This window comes from Oncorhynchus masou, chromosome 9 (genome assembly GCF_036934945.1).
Source record: "Oncorhynchus masou masou isolate Uvic2021 chromosome 9, UVic_Omas_1.1, whole genome shotgun sequence".
NCBI lineage: Eukaryota > Metazoa > Chordata > Actinopteri > Salmoniformes > Salmonidae > Oncorhynchus > Oncorhynchus masou.
In genome coordinates, this window is record NC_088220.1 from 84,987,565 (window position 1) to 85,009,225 (window position 21,661).

At 43.5% G+C, this 21,661-nt stretch overlaps 1 protein-coding gene across 1 annotated transcript; it reads left to right on the top strand.

The window, feature by feature from the left end:
- Nucleotides 1-1,698: 1,698 nt before the first annotated feature.
- Nucleotides 1,699-13,916, top strand: LOC135546702 (arylacetamide deacetylase-like). Its single transcript, XM_064975327.1, has 6 exons — nucleotides 1,699-2,275; nucleotides 3,746-5,740; nucleotides 7,401-7,629; nucleotides 9,660-9,729; nucleotides 11,935-12,106; nucleotides 12,245-13,916. The coding sequence occupies exons 2-6, from the start codon at nucleotides 5,600-5,602 to the stop codon at nucleotides 12,854-12,856; spliced, it is 1,224 nt and encodes a 407-aa protein (XP_064831399.1). The 5' UTR covers nucleotides 1,699-2,275; nucleotides 3,746-5,599; the 3' UTR covers nucleotides 12,857-13,916.
- Nucleotides 13,917-21,661: the final 7,745 nt, after the last annotated feature.

The window sequence follows — 21,661 nt, forward strand, 5'->3', positions numbered from 1 at the left end:
TTACTACTGTATGGGTCAAGCCTACAGGGTTACTACTGTATGGGTCAAGCCTACAGGGTTACTACTGTATGGGTCAAGCCCACAGGGATGCTACAGCGGGGTTACTACTGTATGGGTCAAGCCTACAGGGTTACTACTGTATGGGTCAAGCCTACAGGGTTACTACTGTATGGGTCAAGCCTACAGGGTTACTACTGTATGGGTCAAGCCTACAGGGTGACTACTGTATGGGTCAAGCCTACAGGGTTACTACTGTATGGGTCAAGCCTACAGGGTTACTACTGTATGGGTCAAGCCTACAGGGTTACTACTGTATGGGTCAAGCCTACAGGGTGACTACTGTATGGGTCAGGGTTACTACAGGGTTACTACTGTATGGGTCAAGCCTACAGGGTTACTACTGTATGGGTCAAGCCTACAGGGTTACTACTGTATGGATGGGTCAAGCCTACAGGGTTACTACTGTATGGGTCAAGCCTACAGGGTTACTACTGTATGGGTCAAGCCTACAGGGTTACTACTGTATGGGTCAAGCCTACAGGGTTACTACTGTATGGGTCAAGCCTACAGGGTTACTACTGTATGGGTCAAGCCTACAGGGTTACTACTGTATGGGTCAAGCCTACAGGGTTACTACTGTATGGGTCAAGCCTACAGGGTTACTACTGTATGGGTCAAGCCTACAGGGTTACTACTGTATGGGTCAAGCCTACAGGGTTACTACTGTATGGGTCAAGCCTACAGGGTTACTACTGTATGGGTCAAGCCTACAGGGTTACTACTGTATGGGTCTCTGACATAGATCCCAATGTCTCCATCCTGCCTTTGAACAATAAATAGGTAGCTGGGTTAGCACACAAACTAACTAACATTGTACTGTTAACTAGCAGGCATGAAATAGATAGCAAAGTTTGTTTCCGTAACATAACGATGACGGCATGCATCTATATCACAAGTTCCTGGGCTGACAGTTGGCATGAGTCAGAAAAGGGCGACGTCTTCATTATGACATGAATAACAAACTAGGTACAACATCCTCTTGGCTAAAGTTAGTCAGTATAAAAGACAGCTAACCAGCTAACTTAGCTAGCTAATATACAATGGTATGTGAAGCTTATAGCACAACATGCTAGCGGACTTTCAGAAGACAAATACCGTGATGGAATGTATAAATACATATCTAGAATCTGGAAATAATACTGATTGGTAATGTTAGAGAAGGAACTCCTCTTTCGATGTTTTTCCCATCTTAAGTTTACTTGAAGAATCAAATCAGTGGGCTTCTATATAAACATTTGTTTTTCTAAATATATTAGTCTTTACGAAAAGCTTTATGGCTTTTGGACAGAGAAAATCAACTATACCATTTTCCTACTTTAAAAACTTCACAGAAGTCATTTGCATTTTATGCAAACACAACAGGTGAAAAAAAGTGTAAACAAATAATTAATTTCAAAACGTGTGAAATGAAGAAAGACAGGCACTTTATTCACCTGTTCATGGTAGAAAAGACACGCTGAAAAATCACGTGTAAAAATGTACACCAAGCGATTAGAAGTTTTGACTGTTGGGACTTTATTTAAGACCCATGAAACTGTGCCGCCGTTCTGAACGCATGCGTAGTAAGGGACACATTTACTGCGTCTGAACTGACCACGCTGTCGCCCCTCCCACCTCAATATCCGGAACTCTGACTTTGACTTCCGGCCTTTTCGAGATGAGGCGCTTATTCAGGAAGGGAGGAGATGTTTCTTAATATGGATCAAAGTGTTAAAATTAGTCAATTACATTAACCAAATGCAAATGCTACAGCAAGGCGTTTGTGAGATAAATGGATGAAGAAATTTAAAACAACTTTTTCCACATTGCATTACAACTACAAAGCTGACGCAGGATTGCTAAATGAGCTTATTTTCATTGAAATAGCATGGCTGGTTAGCTAGCTAACCATAGTCTTCTGTCTAGACTCTAGCTTGTAACTAATGGTTGTTACGTTGTGGAACAGAGCAATAGTTATTTGTACTTGTCATTTGGTTGAAACTAACGTTAGTTAGAAAATCATTGTTTACTTTGTGTATATTTGTTGTGTAATTGGTTGGCTTTGCTAGTTAGCAAGCTGAGATTGATTTGCTCAAATTGGCTAACTTAGCTATTGGCTAATGTTTTAAGAGAACAGGCTAGCTCCCTGTAGAATCTAGGGTAGAGAATGTGGAATAAAATATGTCTGGTGCAGTGCCCAGATGAGGTGAGAGCAAACTGCTACAGAGATGAAGAGGTAAGATCTCTATCTTGAGTAGTTATATTTCAAAGTTGAACCAATGCAATAAGTATTTTATTGGCTTGCTAAATGAGCTGCTTTTCCTGAAAATGTCTATTTGATAAAGTTGTTAGTTTAAATTATTGTTCTTCTTTTGCAACATTACAGCCACAACATCTTAGAAGACAATGTATAGAACTATCTAGACATTTTTTTTGGCTTTTAGCTGCTTTTCCTGAAAAAGATTATTCTTAGAAGACAATGTCTATCTAGATTTAGAAAGATAAGCTGTCCCTTTTTGAAGAACTCTTGTTGGTTCCAAATAGAACCCTTTTGGTTCCAAGTAGAATCATTTTGGGTTCCATGTAGAACCCTTTCCACAGATGGTTCTACATTTTTATTTTTCATTTTTATTTCAGCTTTATTTAACCAGGTAGACAAGTTGAGAACAAGTTCTCATTTACAATTGCGACCTGGAATGAAACCCAAAATGGTTCCACCTGGATCCAAAAAGGGTTATACTATGGGGACAGCTGAAGAACCCTTTTTTTTCTAAGTGTATCTAGTTGTTGTTCTATTGCAATGTCCATGTTACAGCCACAAGTTGATGATCAGGTAGTCAAGCACCTGAAGATCAGCGGGGAGGAGAAAAGCCTGCTATGGATGAGCAAGCTAGAACAATAACAGCTAGCTATATCAGATAAACATGTTCAGGACAAGCAGGGCGGGAGCGAGCTAGTAGTAGTAACATTATTATTATTTGAAACCTCACATGCTCATAATCTATCTGTGTTATATTTAAGCAATAAGGCGCCTCTGGTTTGTGGTATATGGACAATATACCACAGCTGAGGGCTGTTCGTAGTCACGATGCAATGCGGAGTGCCTGGACACAGCCCTTAGCCCTGCTATATTGGCCATATACCACAGCTAAGGGCTGTTTGTAGTCACAATGCAACGCAGAGTGCCTGGACACAGCCCTTAGTCCCTGGCTATATTGGCGATGCAACGCAGAGTGCCTATAGCCCAGCCCTGCTATGAGCTAAGGGCTGTTCGTAGTCACGATGCAACGCAGAGTGCCTGGACTCAGCCCTTAGTCCTGCTATATTGGCCATATACCACAGCTAAGGGCTGTTCGTAGTCACGATGCAATGCGGAGTGCCTGGACTCAGCCCTTAGTCCTGCTATATTGGCCATATACCACAATCCCCTGAGGAGCCTTATTGCTATTAAAAACAGTTTACAAACGTAATTACAACAGTAAACAATAATATTGACCCATACCTGTGATATACGGTCTGATATGTATATATATATATATATATATATATATATACACCATGGCTTGATACAGTATCTGTCTTATGTTGTACCGATCATCAACACGAACAAGACCTGAATTCTGTTGAATTGTGAACTGGCCTAAATTCTTATTAGGAAGATGTTGCTGTTCAGAATGATGTGTGTCTGACTGTTGGATGTTCACAGGAATCTCCAAATGCCACGTTGAACGAGCACCACGAATGGAGGAGGCAGAAAACAGGAACACAGCTTCTTTCTCCCACATCTTCGCCATACAATGTTTACTTCATGAACAACTGTTACATCAGAAATAAATACATTCTTTTAGTTTATTCTGAGGTTTTTTTAAATGCTGGAAGTGAGTAAATTAGCAGGTCTATAGTGTAATGTATTGTTTTGGAACATTTATTATGTATCTATTCAGTCAAAACTCACTTATTTTATCTTTGTTAAAATGTTTTGTACTGTTACTTTTTTACATGCTGAAACAGACTATGATTGGGGAAATGTCTACTGTAAATGTCTACTACCTTTTTAAAAATGTGGTTGATGAATGAAAATAGCATGTTTTTTAATAGTTTTGTTGCGACTGTCTGGTGAGGAAGTGAGCAATATGGAATACGTTGGAGGAGGAAGGGAGAATTAATGAGCTATTTTTGAAACTATGGTAACCAACTTGAGTGGTGCCGTCTCAGATTACATCACATTTTCACATGGACATATATATATATATATATATATATATACACTGAACAAAAATATAAATGCAACCTGTAAAGTGTTGGACACATGTTTCAAGAGCTGAAATAAAAGATCCCAGACATTTTCCACACGCACGAGAATGTCACCTTTATTTAACCAGGTGGCCTCATTGAGAACACATTCTCATTTGCAACTGCAACCTGGCCAAGATAAAGCGTAGAAATTTGACACACAACAACACAGAGTTACACACGGAGTAAAAACAAACATACATTCAATAATACAGTGGAAGTAATTACAATATAGCAATTTAACACTGTAATGGTAGATGTGCAGAAAATTAATGGGCAAGTACAGATACTGGGGTGCAAAGGAGCAAGATAAATGAATAAACACTGTATGGGGATGAGGTAGATCGATGGGCTGTTCACAGGTGGGTTATGTACAGGTGCAGTGAAGAAGCTTATTTATCTGAAATGCTGTGAACCCTGGTCCTTCCACCCCTGCCTCAATAACAGTTTATATATTCCCTTTTAGAAAACATTTGAATTCAGCCTTTGTGGTTTGGAACGTATAGTGACTATTATTGATTTAATTTATTTATCAAACAAATGGGCGTTTGGAAAAGTTGGTACTTTTCGCAAAACTATCCCCTCTAGTGGATGTATAGTGTCATAACTTTTTTTTCTTTTTTTAAATATCCTTGATATTTAGCTTGAAAAATTATGGATAGCTAATTAAAATGTTAAAAAATACCTCTATGAATTATGAATACTTTTCTTTTTTTTCAATACATAAATGCTTAAAAAAAATCACAAAATGCGACGTTAGCTACCAAATATAAAATGTTAAGCAATTATCCAAAAACAACTACAAAAACGCAATTCCTTACCCAATAGGCTGTACAGGTGTAATGAACGAGTGTAAAAATGACCATAACAAGTGTTCAAATCACCTGTAAACACACATTGAACAGATTGAATGAACCAGTGTAAAAATGACCATTACAAGTGTTCAAATCACCTGTAAACACACACTGAACGGGTGAAAAAAAATCACGTGTACAGAAAATGACATTTGATACTTGAAAAAAGCAAGTGTAAAAATGATAATCACAAGACGTGTTCCGGGTAGGACGTTTTGAACCTCTTGGCCTTCCATACGTCATGCTCGCTTATAAAGATCAGATAACTCTTAACACGTGTTTTCATATCTGGCTGGCTCAGTTCCAGAATGAATCCACTATTACGCTCTGCTCGGATTGAAGTGACTTGTTAACAAGCAAAACTGACACAGTTTCTTTCTGCTTTCTTCCATCAATAGCTGGGGACTCGTAAAATGCGGTTGAAAGGTATATTTTTACTCCTATCTTTAGGAGCGTTCACCTCTTATTATGTTTACCAGCCCATTCCAGACGAGATAGAGGAGAGATGGAAACTCATGTTGACCGACTGCTTCTTCAGAAGTCTCAGCCACCTGGTAAAAAATACTTTGAGTTGATTAACAATGACCTATTATATTCGTTTTTGATTCAGAAAATATTAGGCTGGTTTATTCTGTTGTGCATTTAATATTGTGATTTTACTATCAAGGGGGAATCATACTTAAAGTTACGCTTCTCCGATGTGCGTGGGAGTCATGCGTAAAACTCAGTACTGTTTTTATGATGTTTGACTGGAAGGAAATTGTTATTGGCCAGTCCTTTGGCACGGTACACAGCCTAGTTAGTAGCGTAGTAAATGGATTCCGCTGAGGTTGTTGGGTACATGCAGACATGCTGAATGACAGTCACACCAGATTATATTAGACGGTAATCCAGCTATTGTAGTCCTGCTCACCTGTTCTAATTATAGACCCGAATAAAGAAAATCGATGCTTTATGAACGGAGGAACCAGATTAGACGACTGTTTATATCCCAGCATGACACCAGATATGTTTATCGATTATAGATAATATATAATTCGACATTATTCAACGTATGTATTTCAAATTATAATATATATATATATTAATTATACAGAGAAATGTTTAAATTAGACTGAATTCCCCCCTGACTAGATGTCTTATTATTATTTGGAGAAAAAAATGCTCTATCTCCATTGAACCGCGTCCAGATAAAAGTGTTGTCCAGAAGAATCAATTGAAATATACTCTGCAAATTAACATACAGTATAAATCGGTTATTAAACAGACAATCATTCACTCTGTTCCAGTTGAGTGAAACAAATACATTTTGATTGAGGGCCAAGGGGTGAACTTCTCCTGGTATTCAGTCAAGGAAGGAGCCTTGACTGACATGTTTAGCCGGTGCATGGCACGCATAGACATTACATAACAGGACTGTAGATCCCCTCTGGTGGACAGCTTGGGCCCATCTGGTGGACAGCTTGGGCCCATCTGGTGGACAGCTTGGGCCCATCTGGTGGACAGCTTGGGCCCATCTGGTGGACAGCTTGGGCCCATCTGGTGGACAGCTTGGGCCCATTTGGTGGACAGCTTGGGCCTCTGGTGGACAGCTTGGGCCTCTGGTGGACAGCTGGGGCCTTGACTGTCGATCCCCTCTGAAGCTCACACGAATCAGGGGAAAGCCCTTTGCTCCCAAACTTGTTCCTCTCTTGTTTAATTGCAGTTAATGAACGTCTAATTACCTCAGATTTGAAACTAAGATTTATTTATATTTATCCATATTTCTCTCCTTCCTTCTCTTCCTCCCCCTCTTTCTCTCTCCCTATGTTTTTGTCCTCCCTCACAACATCCATTCTATATGCCTTTATTCATTCTCTTCCTCCTGGCCTCTTCCTCCTGGCCTCTTCCTCCTGGCCTCTTCCTCCTGGCCTCTTCCTCCTGGCCTCTTCCTCCTGGCCTCTTCCTCCTGGCCTCTTCCTCCTGGCCTCTTCCTCCTGGCCTCTTCCTCCTGGCCTCTTCCTCCTGGTCTCTTCCTCCTGGTCTCTTCCTCTCTGCTTTTCATCCCTCTTCCCTTCTATCCCTGCCTCTCTCTCTTCCTCTCTGCTTTTCATCCCTCTTCCCTTCTATCCCTGCCTCTCTCTCTTCCTCTCTGCTTTTCATCCCTCTTCCCTTCTATCCCTGCCTCTCTCTCTACCGCTCTGCTCCAACATGCCTCTTCATCTCTCTCTGCAGGCAGACTTCAGTGAGCTGCTGGGGTTGAGGGACTACATGGAGGTGATGATGTTCATCACGTTCGCTGAGCGGGTTGTGCCCGTGTCAGACCAACGTGTGCACGTCACAGAGGAGCTGTTTGATGGGGTGGAGGTGGTGGTGTACCAGCCCAAACTGCAGGGCGGCGACACTGAGCTGAGGAGAGCAGTCATATACCTGCACGGAGGAGGATGGTGCCTGGGCAGCGCCAGTGAGTAGCGGATTTACACGTGTATTTGTGTCGATCAAGGGAGGAAATGAAAGGTGCATTGAATGGCAAAAGGATTTTGGTATCCAGCCAGCATAATGTAATGTCGTAGAGGTTCAGTGGGCTGAATGTCGGCACTGGGAATCGAGCCAAGAAAGAACCAGAGGCCCCAGCGATATGGGGGAGGGGAATGGGCAGGGTATATGCCAATGAAATACTGTAGTTTTTACTATAGTCAAAAAAAGTAGTGTTTTTAAGGACTGTGATGTTTTTGCGGATATTACTGTAGTATTCTACTGTATACTACAACATTATATAGTAAGTACTAGACATGATTGAGCTATACAACAGTGTGTAGTGTGGTGTACAACAGTGTGTAGTGTGGTGTACAACAGTGTGTAGTGTGGTGTACAACAGTGTGTAGTGTGGTGTACAACAGTGTGTGGTGTACAACAGTGTGTGGTGTACAACAGTGTGTAGTGTACAACAGTGTGTAGTGTGGTGTACAACAGTGTGTAGTGTACAACAGTGTGTAGTGTAGTGTACAACAGTGTGTAGTGTAGTGTACAACAGTGTGTAGTGTAGTGTACAACAGTGTGTAGTGTAGTGTACAACAGTGTGTAGTGTGGTGTACAACAGTGTGTAGTGTGGTGTACAACAGTGTGTAGTGTGGTGTACAACAGTGTGTGGTGTACAACAGTGTGTAGTGTACAACAGTGTGTGGTGTACAACAGTGTGTAGTGTGGTGTACAACAGTGTGTAGTGTGGTGTACAACAGTGTGTAGTGTGGTGTACAACAGTGTGTAGTGTGGTGTACAACAGTGTGTAGTGTGGTGTACAACAGTGTTGTGTGGTGTGGTGTACAACAGTGTGTAGTGTGGTGTGGTGTATAACAGTGTAGTGTATAACAGTGTAGTGTTGTGTAGTGTACAACAGTGTTTTGTAGAGGTCGGCGGATTATGATTTTAACGCCGATACGGATTATTGGAGGACCCCAAAAAAAGTCTATGCGGATTAATCTACTGCATTTAATTTTTTTATATTTATAATAATGACAATTACAACAATACTGAATGCACAATGAACACTATTTTACCTTAATATAATACATAAATAAAATCTATTTAGTCTCGAATAAATAATGAAACGTTCAATTTGGTTTAAATAATGCAAAAACAAAGTGTTGGAGAACGAAGTAAAAGTGTAATATGTGCCATTTTTAAAGAAGAACGCTAACGTTTAAGTTCCTTGCTCGGAACATGATAACATATGAACACTGGATCTTCAATATTCCCAGTTAAGAAGTTTTAGGTTGTAGTTATTATAGGAATTATGACGCGTCGGCCATTTCTCTCTATACCATTTGTATTTCATATACAGTTAAACTCATATACAGTTAAAGTTTACATACACCTTAGCCAAATACATTTAACAGTTTCTGACATTTAATCCTAGTATAAATTCCCTGTTTTAGGTCAGTTAGGATCACCACTTTATTTTAAGAATGTGAAATGTCAGAATAAAATGTCAGAGTAATAGTAGAGAATGATTTATTTCAACGTTAATTTCTTTAATCACATTCCCAGTGGGTCAGAACTTTACATACACTCAATTAGTATTTGGTAACATTGCCTTTAAATTGTTTAACTTGTGTGGAATGTTTCGGGTAGCCTTCCACAAGCTTCCCACAATAAGTTGAGTGAATTTTGACCTCTAGTGTATGGTATTCTACAGTTTACTCTAGAATTAATTTACACTCTGTTCACCCTCCACGTCTCCTCCTGAGGAACAAATAGCTCCGTTTAAAGCTGTTCAGCACAGAGACCGTGGTGACCACCTGGTAACCAAAGGAAGTCATTTGACAAGTGTCATGCTGTGCCTGGAATCTGCTGTGCGCTTGTTACTTTCCAGGACTACGAGAGTATTGAGAATGAGATGCTCAACATACTATTGAGTGCGTTGCAGCTGTTGATGATATAATATGATATTGGATCCAGTCTCTGATGGCTCTCTGCTCTCCCCTCTGTGTGCAGGAATGGGACCATATGACCTCCTGGCTAGGCAGATGGTCATGGATCTTAACTCTGTGGTCGTGTCTGTCGAGTGAGTATATCTTTGCTGTGTATCTGACATACAGACGGTGTTATGATATACATCTTATCTTACAGGCTGCTGTGAAAGCTCAGATAGGCCCAAGATAAACATCTGCTTGTTTATACTTGGTAAAATTGTGAAAAGGCAGCTCTCGTTTGATTTGGAAGACATAAATAAACACACTCTACCTTTCACCATCTCTCTACTTCTCTCTTTCATGCCCTCTCCGCTGTGTTTCGCTCTCCTCTCTCAGCTTCGCTCGCGCGCGCCCTTCTACGGGCTCGCGCTCCGCTCCCCTCGCCTCCTCTCGCACCCCGCTCCTCTCCCCTCGCACCCCTCGCCCCGCTCCGCCCCGCTCCTCTCGCACCCCTCGCCCCGCTCCCCTCGCACCCCTCGCCCCGCTCCTCTCGCACCCCTCCCCGCTCCTCTCGCACCCCTCGCCCCGCTCCTCTCGCACCCCTCGCCCCGCTCCTCTCGCACCCCTCGCCCCGCTCCTCTCGCACCCCTCGCCCCGCTCCTCTCGCACCCCTCGCCCCGCTCCTCTCGCACTCGCCCCGCTCCTCTCGCACCCCTCGCCCCGCTCCTCTCGCACCCTCGCCCCGCTCCTCTCGCACCCCTCGCCCCGCTCCTCTCGCACCCCTCGCCCCGCTCCTCTCGCACTCGCCCCGCTCCTCTCGCACCCGCCCCGCTCCTCTCGCACCCCTCGCCCCGCTCCTCTCGCACCCCTCGCCCCGCTCCTCTCGCACCCCTCGCCCCGCTCTCTCGCACCCCTCGCCTCGCCCCGCCCTCCCTCGCACCCCTCGCCCCGCTCCTCTCGCACCCCTCGCCCCGCTCCTCTCGCACCCCTCGCCCCGCTCCTCTCAAAGCCCTCGTTCGGCTCCCCCTCGTTCGGCTCGCTCTGTCTTGTTACCAGTACTAGTAATAAGCAGCTGGTTGAGAGAGTAATTGGCTCTCCTTTGAATTCCCTTAATCACAAAATTGGATTCCTTCCCGCTAAATTCCTGTGGGTGTGTACAGTAGTACTAAGGGTGAGAGCGAGATAGTGTGTGTGTGTGCAGTCTGCCAGCCACATTCCTGTCAACATTCCAATGCTAAAAGGTTTTATTCTCTAAACTGCGTCATGTGTTCATGTGCTGAATTATGACTTTATTATATAGTATCATTATGACTTGTCTTTTATCTCCACACCATCTAATGAAAAGCAATGCTCTTGCATCAGCTAGCCTTTGGTCCTACACAGTAGATAGATTATACAGGATGAGGAGGTTGTGCTAATGTCCATTGCTCGTGTTTCTTGTCCCAAGCACGTGTCTTTTTAGTAGTGGTTTCTTTGCAGCAATTTTACAATGAAGGCCTGATTCACACAGTCTCCTCTGTGAACAGTTGATGTATCTGTTACTTGAACTCTGAAGCATTTATTTGGGCTGCAATTTCTGAGGCTGGTAACTGTAATAGACTTACCTCTGAGGAAAAGTTTGTCTTCCTTTCCTGTGGTGGTCCTCATGAGAGCCAGTTTATTAGAGTTGACTCTGGGTCTTTCTTTCCTGTGGCGGTCCTCATGAGAGTCAGGTAACTCTGGGTCTTCCTTTACTGTGGCGGTCCTCATGAGAGCCAGTTTCATCATAATGCTTGATGGTTTATGCGACTGCACTTGAAGAAACTTTCAAAGTTCTTGGAAGTTTTCCAAATTGTCTGACCTTCCTGTCTTAAAGTAATGATGGACTATCATTTATCTGCGTATTTGAGTTGTTCTTGCCATAATATGGACTATTTGGTAAAAGACCATCTTCTGTATACCAACCCTACCTAGTCACAACACAACTGATTGGCTCAAACACATTAAGAAGGAAAGAAATTCACAATTTCCCTTTCAACATGGCACACCTGTTAATTTAGATGCATTCCAAGTGACTACCTCATGAAGCTGGTTGAGAGAATGCCAAGAGTGTGCAAAGCTGTCATCAAAGCAAAGGGTGGCTACTTTGAAGAATCTCAAATCTAAAATATATTTTGATTTAACATTTTATTTTGGTGACGACATAATTCCATTTGTGTTATTTTGTAGTTTGAAGACATCAACTATTATTCTACAATGTAGAAATAAACCCCTGAATGAGCAGGTGTTCTACACTACTTTTGACCGGTAGTGTACATCAGCTGGTACACACACGTGTTTCCCATTTGCGATGAACTCTAACCCCTGTTTCTTCCCAGGTACCGCCTGGCCCCCGAGCACCATTTCCCCGTCCCCTATGAGGACGTGTACCGGGTGGTGAAGCACTTCCTCCAGAGGGGGGTTCTGGCCCAGTACTCTGTAGACCCAGGACGCATCGCTGTATCTGGGGACAGCGCCGGGGGAAACCTGGCTGCGGCCGTGTCCCAGCAGGTTAGCTGTGTGTGTTTTTAAACAGCAGTATTGTCTATTCACTGTTTTCGTCTATAATTAGCTGAGATTAGGAGGAACCATCCAAGGCTGCAGTACAGTACAGACCACTAGTTGTAATGGTCCTGTGTGTGTCTCCAGCTGCAGCAGGATCCAGAACAGCAGTTGCAGCTGAAGGTCCAGGCGCTGCTCTACCCTGTGCTTCAGGCTCTGGACCTCAATACCCCGTCCTACCAGCAGAACCAGAACATGCCTATCCTGCCCCGTACCCTAATGGTGCGCTTCTGGAGCGAGTACTTCACCAGCGACAAGACCTTCTTCAGGGCCATGATGACCAACACTCACAACAGCCCAGAGTCCGCTGCTCTGCTCAAATTTGTCAACTGGAGTGCCTTCCTGCCAGAGTCCTACCTGGGCAAGTACAACTACAGCGCTCCGGTCGTGGCGTTGTCGGCGGGGTCGGACGGGCCATCGCGCTCCATTGTTGACCCCCGGGCCTCGCCCCTGCTGGTCCCGGATGCCGTTCTACGCTCGCTACCCAAGGCCTACGTTCTGACGTGTGAGTACGACGTGCTGAGGGACGACGGGGTGATGTACGCCGCGCGCCTGCGTCGCGCCGGAGTCGAGGTGACTCACGAACACTACGCCGGAGGTTTCCACGGCGCCCTCATGTTCACCATGTGGCCAACCGACTTCCTGATTGGACGCACGATGACGGAAAACTTAATCAGATGGCTGCAGCATAACTTGTAGAAAACAGAAAAAAATGTTATGGTGTTTCAATGTTCATTCCTGTTTCCATAGCAACACTGCACCTGTTATGTGCTACTGTACTTTACATTTTGTCTGTTTGTTTTTACTCATCTTTTTTTCTTATTTTTTTTAAAACAAACTAAAGCACTGTCTGTTTAAATCAAAAGGGCACATACTAAGGGTTTTTGTACTCTGATACTACATCCCCACAACAATACCAGATGCCAGTCAAAAGCCTGGATTTTCTAATCGCCAAGGAAACCAATGAGGCAGATACAACTGATGCCAGATACAAGACGTTTGATGAAGCCAAGTGTTGTACATTTCATGTTGCTCTTGCAGCTGAATTCACTATAATAGCCTGAGTGTTCTATTAGCAGAGTCCCTACGGTCACAGGGAGAAAGACGAGGACGAATGGTAGTTTGGTGTTGTCTTTTTAGAATTGAGTGGGTATGGATATATTGTTTGTCGAGGACCAGTCCAGATTACTAGGGAGGAACATTGTTGTCTTCTCGAGTTCTTCTCATCCCCTAAAGGCCTGTTAGGCTCAGTGATCATGTGAGGTGTACTGAGCCTGTTGTCTTCCCACCTTTCTGTCTCGCTGTCACTCACACTGTCTCAAACTGCCTGCCCTGTGACATGGAAGGACCAACACGAGGGAAAAGGGGAAGGACAAGGGGTTAAGGAAACCCCTCTACAGCATGTCAGGCTTGAGGTATTTTTGTAGTCTGAGCATGTAGCTGTTATTGAGGTTGAACAGAGCTGCAGTCAATTGAAAGTAGTAGCTTAGAGCTAATGGTCTCCCTATCGGTTCCCCAGCTGACACACAATCTTGTTGGGGGAAACGAAGCTCCGTGTTCTTTATCATGGGATCAGACGTGATGACTTGCACACATAATATAGACATCTAATCTGCGATACTATTTTGTTTTGCTTCAGTATTCACCTTACAAATCCTTGTAAATATCATGACTGTCATGTGTAGTGTTTTTGTTTTTCATGTGAAATACAGAGAATTGAATACGTGCATAATAAAATGACCTGATGGTCTGCTTCCCATTTCTATCTCCGTAGACCAATATTGGCAGTAGAATGGCCTCTACTGAAGAGCTCGGTGACTTTCAATGTGGCACCTTTCTGAATTAGTTAACCCCAAAAAGTATTTAGTCAGCCACCAATTGTGCAAGTTCTCCCACTTAGATGAGAGGCCTGTAATGTTCATCATAGGTACACTTCAACTATGACAGACAAAATGAGAAGATAAACATCCAGAAAATCACATTGTAGGATTTTATGAATTTATTTGCAAATTATGGTGGAAAATAAGTATTTGGTCAATAACAAAGGTTTATCTCAATACTTTGTTATATACCCTTTGTTGGCAATGACAGAGGTCAAATGTTTACTGTAAGTCTTCACAAGATTTTCACACACTGTTGCTGGTATTTTGGCCCATTCCTCCATGCAGATCTCCTCTAGAGCAGTGATGTTTTGGGGCTGTTGCTGGGCAACACAGACTTTCAACTCCCTCCAAAGATGTTCTATGGGGTTGAGATCTGGAGCCTGGCTAGGCCACTCCAGGACCTTGAAATGTTTCTTATGAAGCCACTCCTTCGTTGCCCGGGCGGTGTGTTTGGGATCATTGTCATGCTGAAAGACCCAGCCACGGTTCATCTTCAATTCCCTTGGTGATGGAGGTTTCACTCGCTCTCACGATACATGGCCCCATTCATTCTTTCCTTTACACGGCTCAGTCGTCCTGGTCTTTTTTGCCCCACTGTATATCAACCGGGACTGTTGCTTTTTCAATAGGAGAGGGAGAGACAATGGCTGCCCCACTCTGTTGCGCAAGCAAAACTCTGTGAACACCCAGCTCTCCACTGACGCGATGTTAACTTTCTCTCTCATTTTTCAAAATAAAAGCCTGAAACTATGTCTAAAGATTGTTGACCCCATGTGGAAGCCATAGAAAAATGAATCTGGTTGATATCCCTTTAATTGGAGGCAAGGCATCCAATGGAACAGAGAGCTTTCAGGAAAAACAGCACTTCCTGGTTTGATTTTCCTCATGTTATCGCCTGCAATATCAGTTCTGTTATACTCAGACAATATTTTGACAGTTTTGGAAACTTTAAGTGTGTTTTCTTTCCTAATCTGACATATTCTAGTTTCTGGGCCTGAGAAATAGGCAGTTTCAAATGGGTACGTTTTTTTTTTAGCCAAAAACGAAAATCCTGCCCCCTACACTCAAGAAGTTAAATTAACGCGGGGTGGAAACTCAGGATACTTGACAATGAGGAATCTGAGTCAGCTAATATACATCTCTATAAATCTGGAACAGTAAAGGTACAGGGTAACCCCAAACAGTTTCAGCTGGACTTTCACCTCGCAAAAATTTAGCCCAGCAGGAGAAGCTCTCCCTTGAGAAAGATACCCCCACCCCGAGCGGGTCAGACCAGACCTCTTCATTATACAACCCCACAGACGAGCCACCCCCAGCGGAGAGTCAACCTCACAGCACAGAGTACTACCCTCTCATTGAAATTAAGGATAAATTAACCAGATGGTGGTAAGGCATGTGGAGCTGGAACAGCAGGTGATTACACTCCAGTCAACACAGACCCAGACAACAGTCCAGCACAACAACACCCCCTTAACCAGACCCAGAGAGCTGGAGGTGGAGAGAGACATATCTACACTCTGGACAGTGGTGAGACAACTTCAACGGGAGCAGGAGAACAGAGCACTAGAGGAGAGGATCAGATTGCTGGAGGAGAGGTTGAGGGGGATGGCGTGTGACGGAGAACAACCCACTAGAGAGGTGGCCACCCCCGCAGAGAAGCCAGCAGAACAGCTCACCTCAGCACCCGACAAATGAAGCATGTTTGAACAAATCAAACATTTTATTGTGGAACTGGGATTCCTGGGACTGCATTCTGATGAAGATCATCAACGGTAAGTGAATATTTATGTTATTTCTGCCTTCTGTTGACTCCACAACATGGCAGATATCTGTATGGCTTGATTTGTTGTCTGAGCGCAGTACTCAGATTATTGCATGGTGTGCTTTTTCGGTAAAGCTTTTTTGAAATCTGACACACTTCTCCTTAATGCAACCGCTGTATCTATAATTTCATACATAATAGTTGTATCTTTTATCCATGTTTATTATGAGTATTTCTGTAATTTGATGTGGCTCTCTGTAATATCACCAGATGTTTTAGAACTACTGAACGTAACGCGCCAATGTAAACTCAGGTATAAATATGAACTTTATTGAACAAAACATACATGTATTGTGTAACATGAAGTCCTATGAGTGTCATCTGATGAAGATCATCAAAGGATAGTGATTAATTTTCTCTATTTCTGATTTTTGTGAGTCATCTCTTTGGCTGGAAAAATAGCTGTGTTTTTCTGTGACTAGGTGCAGACCTAACATAATCGTTTGGTGTGCTTTCGTCGTAAAACCTTTTTGAAATCCGATACTGTGGTGGGATTACCAACAAGTTTATCTTTGAAATGGTGTAAAATACTTGTATGCTTGAGGAATTTTAATTATGAGATTTATGTTGCGCCCTGCACTTTCACTGGCTGTTGTCATATCGATCCCGTTAGCGGGATTCTAGCCATAAGAAGTTTTAAAGAAGCATGGACAGGTTGTTTAAAGAAGCTTGGGCAGGTTGTTTAACTTGTTATGGCTGCAACTCCGATATCGGCATAAGTGTCATCAACAACCGCTGAATAGCATAGCGCTACATACAATAAATATTACTATAAATATTTATATTCATGAAATCACATGTGCAATATAGGAAAACACAGTTTAGCCTTTTGTTAATCCACCTGTCGTGACAGATTTTGAAATTATGTTTTACAGCGAAAGCAATCCAAGCGTTTGTGTAAGTTTATCGATCGCACGATAAAACATTAATGAAGCTGCCAGTTGAGTACTTGCGAGGTGTCTGTTTCTCAAAGTAAACGGTCTAATATACTTGTCCTCTTTCTCAGTTGTGCACCGGGGCCTCCCTCTCCTCTTTATATTCTGGTTAGAGCCAGTTTGCAGCTACAATAGTCATTTACAACAATAACAATGTCTACACTGTATTTCTGATCAATTTGATGTTATTTTAATGGACAAAACACATTTTTCTTTAAAAAACAGGGACATTTCTAAGTGACCCCATTCTGTATATACTAGGTGTGTCAGAGGAAGGCCCGAAAAATTGTCAAAGACTCCAGTCACCCTAGTCAGACTTTTTTTAGCAAGCGGTATGGGAGCGTCAAGTCTAGGACCAAAAGGCTCCTTAACAGTAGGAAAACACAACTGTTAGTTCCCTTCCCCTTTTTCTTTTATTGTTGATGTTGTGACCAGAGTGAACCATGACCTGATGGTGAACTATGACCTTGAAGAGGAGTTGACCAAGAAGATGGTGGAAGGTCCACTGAGACCACCTTCAGGGCCAAGGAGACTTGTGATATACAGCAGACAGTGTGGGATAGGCCAACGGTTTTCAAATCTCTCCTCGGGGACCCCCAGATGTTTCACAGTTTTGTTGTATCCCTGGACTGGCTCACCTGATTACTAGTATCCCTGGACTGGCTCACCTGATTACTAGTATCCCTGGACTGGCTCACCTGATTACTAGTATCCCTGGACTAGCTCACCTGATTACTAGTATCCCTGGACTGGCTCACCTGATTACTAGTATCCCTGGACTGGCTCACCTGATTACTCATATCCCTGGACTGGCTCACCTGATTACTAGTATCCCTGGACTGGCTCACCTGATTACTAGTATCCCTGGACTGGCTCACCTGATTACTCGTATCCCTGGACTGGCTCACCTGATTACTAGTATCCCTGGACTGGCTCACCTGATTACTAGTATCCCTGGACTGGCTCACCTGATTACTAGTATCCCTGGACTGGCTCACCTGATTACTAGTATCCCTGGACTGGCTCACCTGATTACTAGTATCCCTGGACTGGCTCACCTGATTACTCATATCCCTGGACTGGCTCACCTGATTACTAGTATCCCTGGACTGGCTCACCTGATTACTCATATCCCTGGACTGGCTCACCTGATTACTCATATCCCTGGACTGGCTCACCTGATTACTAGTATCCCTGGACTGGCTCACCTGATTACTAGTATCCCTGGACTGGCTCACCTGATTACTAGTATCCCTGGACTGGCTCACCTGATTACTAATCAAGGTCGTGATAATTAGTTGACAAGTTGAATCAGGTGTGGTACAGTAGCTCAGGAATAGTTAAAATGCATGGAACGATCGAGTGTCCCCGAGGAGAGGTTTTGAAAAGCCCCCACTGGGTTAGGATATGAAGTCCACGTCAGGGCCCATAATTCTAACATGATAGAGAGGGTACCTGGTGGGTTGCGTCTCACTCTCCATTCATAGTTCTAACATGATAGAGAGGATACCTGGTGGGTTGCGTCTCACTCTCCATTCATAGTTCTAACATGATAGAGAGGATACCTGGTGGGTTGCGTCTCACTCTCCATTCATAGTTCTAACATGATAGAGAGGATACCTGGTGGGTTGCGTTTCACTCTCCATTCATAGTTCTAACATGATAGAGAGGATACCTGGTGGGTTGCGTCTCACTCTCCATTCATAGTTCTAACATGATAGAGAGGATACCTGGTGGGTTGCGTTTCACTCTCCATTCATAGTTCTAACATGATAGAGAGGATACCTGGTGGGTTGCGTCTCACTCTCCATTCATAGTTCTAACATGATAGAGAGGATACCTGGTGGGTTGCTTCTCACTCTCCATTCATAGTTCTAACATGATAGAGAGGATACCTGGTGGGTTGCGTTTCACTCTCCATTCATAGTTCTAACATGATAGAGAGGATACCTGGTGGGTTGCGTCTCACTCTCCATTCATAGTTCTAACATGATAGAGAGGATACCTGGTGGGTTGCGTCTCACTCTCCATTCATAGTTCTAACATGATAGAGAGGATACCTGGTGGGTTGCGTCTCACTCTCCATTCATAGTTCTAACATGATAGAGAGGATACCTGGTGGGTTGCGTCTCACTCTCCATTCATAGTTCTAACATGATAGAGAGGATACCTGGTGGGTTGCGTCTCACTCTCCATTCATAGTTCTAACATGATAGAGAGGATACCTGGTGGGTTGCGTCTCACTCTCCATTCATAGTTCTAACATGATAGAGAGGATACCTGGTGGGTTGCGTCTCACTCTCCATTCATAGTTCTAACATGATAGAGAGGATACCTGGTGGGTTGCGTCTCACTCTCCATTCATAGTTCTAACATGATAGAGAGGATACCTGGTGGGTTGCGTCTCACTCTCCATTCATAGTTCTAACATGATAGAGAGGATACCTGGTGGGTTGCGTCTCACTCTCCATTCATAGTTCTAACATGATAGAGAGGATACCTGGTGGGTTGCGTCTCACTCTCCATTCATAGTTCTAACATGATAGAGAGGATACCTGGTGGGTTGCGTCTCACTCTCCATTCATAATTCTAACATGATATAGAGGATACCTGGTGGGTTGCGTCTCACTCTCCATTCATAGTTCTAACATGATAGAGAGGATACCTGGTGGGTTGCGTTTCACTCTCCATTCATAGTTCTAACATGATAGAGAGGATACCTGGTGGGTTGCGTCTCACTCTCCATTCATAGTTCTAACATGATAGAGAGGATACCTGGTGGGTTGCGTCTCACTCTCCATTCATAGTTCTAACATGATAGAGAGGATACCTGGTGGGTTGCGTCTCACTCTCCATTCATAGTTCTAACATGATAGAGAGGATACCTGGTGGGTTGCGTCTCACTCTCCATTCATAGTTCTAACATGATAGAGAGGATACCTGGTGGGTTGCGTCTCACTCTCCATTCATAGTTCTAACATGATAGAGAGGATACCTGGTGGGTTGCGTCTCACTCTCCATTCATAGTTCTAACATGATAGAGAGGATACCTGGTGGGTTGCGTCTCACTCTCCATTCATAGTTCTAACATGATAGAGAGGATACCTGGTGGGTTGCGTCTCACTCTCCATTCATAGTTCTAACATGATAGAGAGGATACCTGGTGGGTTGCGTCTCACTCTCCATTCATAGTTCTAACATGATAGAGAGGATACCTGGTGGGTTGCGTCTCACTCTCCATTCATAGTTCTAACATGATAGAGAGGATACCTGGTGGGTTGCGTCTCACTCTCCATTCATAGTTCTAACATGATAGAGAGGATACCTGGTGGGTTGCGTCTCACTCTCCATTCATAGTTCTAACATGATAGAGAGGATACCTGGTGGGTTGCGTCTCACTCTCCATTCATAATTCTAACATGATATAGAGGATACCTGGTGGGTTGCGTCTCACTCTCCATTCATAGTTCTAACATGATAGAGAGGATACCTGGTGGGTTGCGTTTCACTCTCCATTCATAGTTCTAACATGATAGAGAGGATACCTGGTGGGTTGCGTCTCACTCTCCATTCATAGTTCTAACATGATAGAGAGGATACCTGGTGGGTTGCGTCTCACTCTCCATTCATAGTTCTAACATGATAGAGAGGATACCTGGTGGGTTGCGTCTCACTCTCCATTCATAGTTCTAACATGATAGAGAGGATACCTGGTGGGTTGCGTCTCACTCTCCATTCAATGGCTTTGATCATAGATCTGCACTGCTAGACCATCGCAGCCACAACCGACACACGAACTGAACTCAACACCACAGGTGTCCATCCTTCCAACCTTCTGTAGATGGAAAATGATTATTATTGTGAGCAAAATTATGATCAGACACGTTGTGAATAAAGATTATACATTTATTTATTCATTTATTTATTCGCGGCACTGAGGGGGTATATTGGTACGGTTCTGTAACAGGCGGTTGTGTTGTTGGCAGGGCTGAGTGTGAATGTGTCAAGGGGTCAGCACACATTCACAGAACATCATGATGCATTGAGATGGGCCAAGTGGTGAAGGATCAAACCCGGAGGGTGTGTCAGTTTTTTTTCATGCATCTAGAATTTATTTTAATTAAAAAATTAACCACAGCATAAATTCAAATCAATCCAAAACTCTATTATAACAGTAACAACGACGAGCCAAAAGAATGTTTCTCAATCTTCTAAACTGAAGCTTTTATTTTATTGTTGTTTGTTAAGAGCATTTGCTTTCCAGCAACACTGTGAAAGTATTAACAAAATTGAATTGCATTGAAAAGTCATCATCTCAGTGAATGATGTGTTTCACTGCACCGTCATTTAGGCTACATTGTCTCTGATGGGGAAATAGGAGCTGGAAATAAGGAGCTGGAAACAAGGAGCTGGAAACAAGGAGCTGGACATAAGGAGTTGGAAACAAGGAGCTGGACATAAGGAGCTGGAAATAAGGAGCTGGAAACAAGGAGCTGGAAACAAGGAGCTGGAAACAAGGAGCTGGAAACAAGGAGCTGGAAACAAGGAGCTGGAAACAAGGAGCTGGAAATAAGGAGCTGGACATAAGGAGCTGGACATAAGGAGCTGGAAACAAGGAGCTGGAAACAAGGAGCTGGAAACAAGGAGCTGGAAACAAGGAGCTGGAAACAAGGAGCTGGAAACAAGGAGCTGGAAACAAGGAGCTGGACACAAGGAGCTGGACACAAGGAGCTGGACACAAGGAGCTCGAAATAAGGAGCTGGACATAAGGAGCTGGACATAAGGAGCTGGACATAAGGAGCTGGAAACAAGGAGCTGGAAACAAGGAGCTGGACACAAGGAGCTCGAAATAAGGAGCTGGACA

Bases quoted from the DNA above. Each gene is read 5' to 3' on its own strand.
- LOC135546702 (XM_064975327.1), top strand. From the start codon at position 5,600: ATGCGGTTGAAAGGTATATTTTTACTCCTATCTTTAGGAGCGTTCACC. The intron at 7,630-9,659 runs GTGAGTAGCGGA...CTCTGTGTGCAG, and splicing joins ATGGTGCCTGGGCAGCGCCA to GAATGGGACCATATGACCTC. The intron at 9,730-11,934 runs GTGAGTATATCT...GTTTCTTCCCAG, and splicing joins TCTGTGGTCGTGTCTGTCGA to GTACCGCCTGGCCCCCGAGC.